This window comes from Zingiber officinale, chromosome 8A (assembly GCF_018446385.1).
Source record: "Zingiber officinale cultivar Zhangliang chromosome 8A, Zo_v1.1, whole genome shotgun sequence".
Taxonomy (NCBI): Eukaryota; Viridiplantae; Streptophyta; class Magnoliopsida; order Zingiberales; family Zingiberaceae; genus Zingiber; species Zingiber officinale.
In genome coordinates this window covers 114,076,728-114,085,899 of record NC_056000.1, presented here as the reverse complement: position 1 = coordinate 114,085,899, position 9,172 = coordinate 114,076,728, and the positions used below count along the sequence as shown (strand labels likewise).

General features: G+C 37.7%; 2 protein-coding genes across 3 annotated transcripts; one reads left to right on the top strand and one right to left on the bottom strand.

Moving 5' to 3' along the window:
- The first annotated feature begins 223 nt into the window (after positions 1-223).
- On the top strand, positions 224-3,820 carry LOC122009991 (vesicle-associated protein 4-2-like). Its single transcript, XM_042566323.1, has 7 exons — positions 224-756; positions 1,700-1,770; positions 1,957-2,038; positions 2,113-2,231; positions 3,123-3,200; positions 3,302-3,421; positions 3,507-3,820. Exons 1-7 carry the CDS (start codon positions 435-437, stop codon positions 3,564-3,566), a joined length of 852 nt encoding a protein of 283 aa, XP_042422257.1. The 5' UTR covers positions 224-434; the 3' UTR covers positions 3,567-3,820.
- A 139-nt stretch (positions 3,821-3,959) lies between these two features.
- LOC122009990 (probable UDP-3-O-acylglucosamine N-acyltransferase 2, mitochondrial) lies at positions 3,960-8,279 on the bottom strand. Of its 2 annotated transcripts, XM_042566322.1 has the most exons (10): positions 7,878-8,268; positions 7,589-7,781; positions 6,494-6,570; positions 6,016-6,065; positions 5,036-5,100; positions 4,759-4,810; positions 4,594-4,664; positions 4,439-4,505; positions 4,244-4,315; positions 3,960-4,163 (listed from the first exon to the last, which is right to left on the bottom strand). In XM_042566322.1, exons 1-10 carry the CDS (start codon positions 8,017-8,019, stop codon positions 4,107-4,109), a joined length of 846 nt encoding a protein of 281 aa, XP_042422256.1. In that variant the 5' UTR covers positions 8,020-8,268; the 3' UTR covers positions 3,960-4,106. The 2 variants fall into 2 exon arrangements, with proteins under 2 accessions (XP_042422256.1, XP_042422255.1); XM_042566321.1 differs by having other exon boundaries at positions 4,244-4,505; positions 7,878-8,279.
- Positions 8,280-9,172: the final 893 nt, after the last annotated feature.

Below are 9,172 nucleotides of genomic sequence, written 5' to 3'. Positions count from 1 at the left end.
TGCTATGGAAGCTCTGCCAGTCTACTGGCCAAGTCAACTGCAACGGCATTGTCCCCTACTTAAAAATCACGTGCGTTGGATAAGAATGGCGTTGACTTTGTATTATTAAATCAAATATCTAAATTTTAATAAATATTTGATATAATATTTATTATTATTATTTTATAATTGGATAGAAGGAGGAAAAGGTTGTCTAACTCTCTTATTTATGCGCATTTAATTACTCCCATAGCGAGAGAGCCGTGCTCGTCTCACTCGCTCCTTCGCTCACCGCTTCGGAAGAAATTCACGGACTCCAAAGCTGACCGTTGAGCTGCTGAGCGAAGCCGTGAAGTCACGGTCCTTTACACTCACCAGTCGTTACAGGATCCCGACCGCAGCGTTGTGGTCCTCCGCCGGCGTCCGAGAGGCGGTGTTGGTCTGTGGTGCTCGCGATGGCGGTGGAAGACGGAAAGGCGGCGACGGCGAAGGCGGAGGGAAAGGCGTGGGGTTTTTGCCGGTTTCCCTTTTTCGGAAGCGGCGCTGGCACTGGCGGGGGCTCGGCGTCGTCGTCGACCACGAATTCTTCGACGGCGCTCAGCCTGACGCACCGCCACCACCCTCGATCGTCCGAGCGGAGCCAGTTGGGGCAGCGGGAGGGGGGCGCCGCCGAGCGGCGAAGCTCCGGCGCGGGATCGGTTTCGTCGGTGGCCAGGTCGCTGCTGCCAACCAGGCGGCGTCTCCGGCTCGATCCATCCACCAAGCTCTACTTCCCTTGTGAGTGCTTGCTCTGATCCCTATTTTTTTTCGGGTTCCTTTTCTCAATCTTCGATTCTTCCTCTCGGATCTCGAATGAAGCTTAGAGACGAGTGATCTTTGTGTGCCCTTCTTGAACTTTCGCGGGATCTAAGGCCTTTCTTCTTTTAGCTAGTTTATTTTGCTTGGAATTTTATATCGTCCCCTTTGATTCCAGCTTTGATTCGCCCAAAATAGCTTCTGTTGCTTGTGCTAGAAGAACACCTGCTGTGATGAAGAATTGGCATCAAATTGATGCACACTGCACTTCGAAACATCGATCTTCCCTTTTCTAAGCTGTCTTGCCTTTTAGATCATTTGATGCGAATTGAGACGAGTGGCTAACTGGCCATTTTGGGTATCTGTCTAGATAAAATTTTACAATCTTATAGTTTAGACTCTTTTAGTGAGAATTTATATCTTACTTTCTTTCAGACCTGCTTTATTTGACTCTTAAGATACCAAATTCTGATTCTGATAGCTATTTCTTGTGGGTGCCATTCAATGTTTTGTTGGTTGTTTCAACAAACGTCTGTACAGTATGATATTGTTTTTATATTTGCTTGGCTGTAGAGTGTGATGGTCGATCATCTGATGCTTATATCTTATGAAAAAGCTCTCTATGCTTCAGTCGAGGAATTTAGTAAAACTACAGTTAATGTGTTAATAATATCTCAGCAAATAGATTATAAGCTTGCATTTTGTTCATGCTTATGCTATGTTCATCAATATGGACCTTTGGTTTTCAGGAGCAGAATCTTTTGAGGATGGATCTTTTGATCTGGTGAAAGAAAAACTAATATTAGACTCCATTAGAGATTTAATTTCTACCTCGATATGTATATTAACTTTGGGAAACTTTCTCTCAGAATAGATCTTGTGGTTATTTAATATAACATTCTGATGCATGTCATTTTATTTGAAGATGAACCTGGAAAACAGGCCCGAAGTGCAGTGAGGATAAAGAACACCAGCAAAGCACATGTGGCTTTCAAGGTCTTTAGCTTTTACTTACCTTCTTAAGCAGACTAGTTTCCAACATTATGAACTCTGGCTATATCTAACTGAAGGAATAAGTTACTTTCTCATTCATTTACCATATGTTCTCTTCATAACATCATCCAAGCTCATAGCTGTCTGCGTGTTTCTGTATCAAATGTTGATTATTCTGAGTGGACTCAGTTTCAAACAACTGCACCGAAAAGCTGTTTTATGCGTCCTCCTGGAGGTATTCTTTCACCTGGGGAGAGTATTATCGCAACTGGTAATTTTGCGTTCCACTTTGCGTGCACTAGCTTTTGTTTCCCTAAGGTATTAAGTAATCATCTTTGGTCGCAGTATTCAAGTTTGTTGAACAACCAGAGAATAATGAGAAGCCAATGGAACAAAAGTGCAACGTTAAGTTTAAGATTATCAGTTTGAAGGTGAATGGTCCTACAGAATATATTCCAGAGCTAGTAAGTTTACTCTTCCTCCCCATTTCAACTTGATTTTAGAATGTTATCATTGAATGAATTTGGTTGGTTGGTACAAACAAATGCAATTGGATTGACTGTGTTAAAACGGACTTCATTTAAAACAAGCCCCTTAATTTGGATGAAAAGAACTATTTTTTGTATTTTAATATCTTTCAAATTGGAAAATATATCATTCACTTTTATTTTGCTTGCTCCTTCCATTTTACTTAAATCCACAAACAAATCATTGGCTAATACATCTTTTAAGTTACATAAATCACAACGAAATAGATACTTGGACTTGGTTGAACAAACAGGTGATCATTAAATGTAGCATATTTCAATTATGTCATTACGTCGATGCTCAATAGAAAATGACAATTATTTTTTCTCCAATGACTGAATATGAAGTCAGATGATTGTAATTCTTTGTTGTCATAAACTAATGTTATCATTTTACTCTGCGAAACATGCCTGCTAAGTGAAATAAAATCTATAATTATGTGCTTATGTTACAAAGTTTGTTGTCTAGTCTACCATATAACAGGATAAGCAGCAAATAAGTTGTCTAGTCTCCAAGGAGTTATTTCAGTTTAGTAAATCATATAGGTAAACAGAAAAGAGACTTTTTGGTACCTGCTTATTTGGATGGAAGATATAAGGGGAGCACAAAAAGCAACACGAAAGATGATCATAAATTGTGGAGCTGCATATGTGGTTTTGTAATCCAAGTAGATGGACATTAAGTTTTGAAGATGAAAGAACAAAAAAAATGATGAAAATGTCAGAAACTCAATGAGCATATGGCAACTTATTCATGTGCTTGTGAGAATTTTACTTCCGAACTGAGTCCATTAACCTTTTATTCATCTCTTGCTCTTTTCTAAACAGTTTGACGAGCAGAAAGATCAGGTTGCAGTGGAGCAAATATTGCAGGTTGTTTTCCTGGATCCGGAACGCTCTTGCTCTGTAAGTCAAACTCCAAATACATATTCGTCACAGCTCGCATTAATATTACCACATACATTACTAAATGGTTCATGGTGTACATGGGCAAAATTTTGTCAAAGCAAATGGACAAGTTGAAGAGGCAGCTAGCTGAAGCCGAGGCTGCGATCGAAGCACGCAAGAAGCCTCCTGAAGATTCAGGCCCTCGGATTATCGGGGAAGGGCTGGTTATAGATGAATGGGTACATATAATTCGGACTCCTCACTTTGTTCTGTTTCCAGCCACCTTCCTATTTGACATGGATTTTCTTGCACATTTATTTTCAGAAAGAAAGAAGAGAAAGATATCTCGCTCAGCAGCAGGTTGGCGGGGTTGATTCTGTGTAAATTGTGGAGTTTAAACCTTCTTTATGTTATTGTAACATCTGTTTGTGCAAGGGAAAAAGAAACATATCTTCATTTTCGCCTGAATCTTTAGGTGTATGTGTTTTATCTATATCTTCTCTTCTATGAACCCTTTGGTTTGTGTAGTATCTGTGCTTGAATGAGGACTATGTCCTTGTACATACAAGTATTTTACTCGATAAGAAACGAAAGACTTTGTTTGATAGCAATGTCATTATTTTTGTTTTCTCGGATCAGCAGTGACATTTTCTTTTTCTTAATAATTGTTCATGACATTTGTGTTCTATTGTTTTTGTCATTATATTGTTATTCTTAATAAAAAAAATTAATATTCAAGGCTTGGCAGAATAGCAATGGTTGTGGATGATAATATCATGAATTGATAACAAATATACCTCATTTTATTTATCAATTGATAATAAATTCTCATTGAGCTATGCATACAGAATCTGAACTTTGGACCCAATAATTCAAATGCAATGTCGACAGGGGTTTCATCTGGTCGATGTTCGACTCGGTAGATTACTTGCAGGTGCTACGCAGTCGAGCAAATTGTCTACGCCACTCGCGGATAGGCACCTGAAGAGAAGGTGAGAAGCAAAAGCAGAAACAGTCTTAGCATTTGAAGAAAATGGCGAGCAAAACATGTAGATTCTTACAGCAGGAAAACCGCCATAGTCACCCGGCTCTGTAATATCCTTTGTAACACTGCTATTTGCTGCAAGTCTAACCTGCCATTCAATTTTTTTTAGAAAAAAAACATTAAGATGAAAGCTACTACACTTTGTCGCACGATCAAGTTGAGTTTTGAACCCATAACATCTGTGGTTTGATCCAATTGTTTCGAATACTACCTTTGAAGCGATGGTCACATGATCTCGTATGGCTACTCTGCCTCCCAAAGTGACATAATCACCTATCCTACAAGCAAAGATTTAATACGTAAACGCCTTTCGAAAGATATTTAAAGATCTTCTTGTCGAAGGAAATAGGGCATGTAGTTAGATACGTCACGGAGCCAGCGACGCCAACTTGTCCACAGAGCATACAGCACTTTCCAATAACTACGTTGTGGCCTATCTGCAAGAGGAAATATGTTCACAGGGATATAAGTTAGCATAAAAAATTTACTGACAATTGATCCCTTCTTTGCGCGAAAACACTCAAAATGCACCTGAACAAGATTATCTATTTTGGTATGATCTCCTATTACCGTGTCTCTCCAACTGCATCGGGCAGTAACAATCATTGTGAATTCATTTGTTAATTAGTAATATCATAAAATGAGGCAACTAGATAATATGCACCAGAATGAAATCCATCGACTCAGATGGATCTTTGATCTGGATAAGGAATTAGCTTTTCGCTATACCGGTAATTGTACACTAAATGTAATGTGTCGCAAAATTAAGGCAACAATATTGAGAGTCATAATGTAGCGAATAACTAACCTGCCCCTATCAATGCATGTGTTTGCGCCTATCTCCACATGGTCTGCAATCCTTACGAACAGCTCCTTAAGTAGAGAAAAAGAGAGAACAAAGATTCGAAATATTATTGCTTGATTCATGCACGACTTTTGACTCGTATACTTCTCATTAACAAGTTGAGATATTGAATTTAAAACTAAATATTAAGATATTCATGCTTTACTTGCTAGACTAAAGCATTATCATCAGTATTCAATTGATATTAACATAAATAACTAATGCAAACCACCAATTTCAGCCAGAAGCTCAGATGGAAAAGATTGAGGGCTCCATTTGTTCTAGACAGCCAACATTAAAAATTCTCATAAAAATATGAACATAAAGGAAAGCGAGCAAAAGAATAAATTACTAAAACTTTATTTTGACCAATTCAAATAAATGATTATTCTATCTTGATGCTATTGAATGTATTTTTAAGTTGAATTAATCAAAAGAAAACTGAAAGAATTCAAAGATCCAATATCAAATGTCTTAATATTTTATGTAGAACTATTTGAAGGCAATTAAACAATATAGTTATTAGTTATAATGTCATTTCAATTTTTAAATTTGCCTACAAGTGTTACTTGCAACAAAGAAAAAAAAAACAATGCTTCAAGCTCAAAGCTAATCGAGAGAGATAGCAAAGATCATTTCTCTTCACATGAACCAAATATGAAAACATTGTAACATCATGGTTTTCATTTCTCTTCGCATGAACCAATTATGAAAACATTGTAACATCATGGTTTATCTTTAAATACTTCTATTTCAGCAGGCTAAATGCATAGAGGGTATGTCAGTTGGCAGTTTTTTTTTCTTGCAGTAATAATCATCATTCCCGCTATTTTATCTGGTTCTAGTTTAGGTAACAATCCCTAAATACTTCTAGAACACAGAATAATCAGGAGCGTTTTTATTAAAAGAAAAGATATAAATTTAAATCACAAACAAGTACTAACTTGGGGCTTCTTCACCATGTGCCCATTCTCATCAACAAAAAATCCAAACCCTGTAAATAATAAAAGGGTTAATTGATGAGCCACAAAATGTACTTCTATAAACGTAATAAAGACTATAGCAGATTCATGTACAATAAATGGTACATTAGTGTACCAAATTGTTCAAGAAACTAATCCAGCATTAGTTATGGACTCAAAAAGATTTTAATCATCTTTTGAGCAAATGCTACAAAATTTCACTAATCTAAATAGGAGCAGAAAGAAAAGCCAGGGAAGAGAAGCTAATAGTTATTATTTCGACATTGTCATTATTGCTTGCATAACAGAAATCCAAATTTAGATTCACCTATATAATGAGATAGAACATAGAAATGAAAAAAAAAATATATTCCTGATATTATATTAAATCTGTTAATTAAAATGAGGGCTAAATCTAATTCAAACTTCTGAAAACTGCAACATAGTAGAAATGCCATACCATCTTGACCGACACAGACGCCATTATGGATTGTTGAAAAGTTGCCTACAGAGCAATTAGTTAGCACAGAATTGTACCTAGACAACATCAATAAATGTCAGTGCTCACGCTGAAACTGGTTAGTTATCATATGTGAAACAGCCAGACATACCAACATATTCGTAAAATACTTTCAGCAACTACATGACACCATTGTCAAACGAGCAAATTCGAAAGCAGGTGTATAAAAGGAAAAATGTAAGATATTTTCTGAACAAACTGAGGTTTAACATCTATATGAAGCCAAAAGCAAGTTTAAATTTAAACATCATTTTCTAGAACTTCTAAGTACATAGGATATCACTGAGCATAATTTCTTGCATCGAACGAAAAAGGTTATGTGACCTTCATCACGGTCAGGAGATGCCAAGTTGCCAACCAAATGATCCAAAGAATGTGAAAGGAGATGACATCCTCGATGCAATACACTATGAAGCTAAGAAAGTTAATCATCTCCACAGACTTCTAACGCATGGTCAGATACCACAACTCTGCCTCAGAAACATTCTAAGCTTGTCAGTCTTCTACCACTCCTACATAGCCCACCAAGCAGAAGATTTCTTCCATGACATATCATTTGAGAAAATTTTCAATAATATAAGATTTTTGTTACTTCTAAGTGGAAGATTTATTTTTAATTATTGTTATTAGTGTCCATCTTATAAGTATGATTCATTATATAAAAGTTGCTAATTACTATACAAAGATGGAACGTTAAAAATTTGCATTGTATATATCATATATCTATTATATGAGAAATTTTATTTATGTTTCATAATATCAAAATGGTAAAGTTTGTAATATTCATAATAAAATTATATATTGAAATCCAATTGATATTATAAATTATAAATATCAAATGTATGCGATCTTGCGCTTTGGTCCTATGATCAGAACCTTAGGAAGGATCTTGATCCTAACAATCTTAGGAGCAACAACTACAAAAGCAGCACTCAAAACACTAAGTTGAGTGTAGAACAATAATATCACTCACGAGTAATATCAAGAATCATAATTAGATGCACAAGCTATGGAAATAGAAAGTTGAATTCTTACCCTACCTTCGTTGACTGCCCAATAGATACAGAAGACCCCACTACTGTTCCAGACCTAATGTGAACATCTGATGCCAGCATACAGTTTCCATGTACCACTGCTCCTATTTCAATTATTGCAGTGGGGTCAATGTCTGAGGACTGATGGAAAAGACCACCACCGTTCTTCCATCTAGCGAACTCCAGTGAGTCATCTGCCCATCAAATTGAACTGCAACAAATCACAAAAAGAATAAAAGGGAAAAACAAAAATTAATGAAAGTTACAATAGGAAACATTACAATCTCTACCATTGCAAAGCTTGTTGACTTCAGAGGGGCTGCATGAGATATGGCGCAGATTGACATAGCAGGAGGGCAGCTGAATTGATGTGCTTCGTCCCCTAGAGAGGAAATGAAAAGCCTTCCTTGCAAGCTTTGAGGTGACCTTCATGGAGACAAGGCTTAGACAACAAGGCCTCTGTCTTGTTTTCTAGGTTAACAGAATAGCAACGGCTTAAAATAAATGTGAAAGAATGAAAAGTGTTGTCCAAGTGAACTCCCAAAAGGTAATGTTTTACTCAAGCAGTAGACTCCACTTGATGTTCAACTATGAGAAAAAAAAATTGTTAGAAAAATTAAAGTAGAAAAACCTAAAAAGGACTCTCTTTTTTGAAAAAAAAAAGAGGCACACATTGTTGGAGCAATCTAGTGACCCTAGGTTTTGATGTTTGGGCAAAGGTTTAAGTTAGTTTTATTGTTGTATTTGATATGCATTGTGAGTGTGCAGGATACTGGTACAACAAGGAAGTCCAAGTGTGATCTTGGCAAAGGAGGAAAGTCCAAGGATGAGTCTTGGCGGTGTAAGTCCAAGCATGTAGTCTTTGCAACGTAAGTCCAAGTGTAACTTGGCAATGGATGAAGTCCCGGAGGCGCGACCTCTTGCCAAAGGAAGACCCCGACAATGACAAGGCCGATGGAAGCTCCAAAAGGCAAGACGTGAAGGATGGGAGGCATGGGGACGCAAGGCTGATGGAGGAGCCAGAGCTAGGTCTAGGTTGGTCGGGCAAGGTGACGAGTCTTGAGAGATTGTACTCGGAGTAAAATATAAGAATTAGGATTCTCAGTAGCGGTACTGTAGCCCACTGTAGCAATCTTGTAGCGCTTCTTAGCGATCTTGTAGCGTTCTTTATGTGATCTTGTGATCGTTGCATGTTTTGATTAGTGAGGCGGTCGTGGCAATGACGAGATGTGTGAAATCGAGCCGTTGGGGTATAACGGCCGAATTTCCACGATGGAAGGCGAAATGTTTAAGCCACGGTAGGGGTTTTCATGGGCTATAAAACCAAAGCTTGGGAGCTTGGTTTGAGTTGTGAAATTAGACTTGGTTAAGGTCTAATTAGTAGTCTATAAGTGCTCAAGTTTTTCCTTATCCAAGAGGTCTTGGTGAGTTTGTGGTGAGGTTTCTCCACCCACAAGGAGTTTGAGCTAGCCGGAGGTCTTCCGGGGAGTAATCCACCGACGGATAGGGATCGTCCACCTTACGGACACACCGTGGAGTAGGAGTTTTATCTCCGAACCACGTAAATGATCGTGTAGCTTGGTTT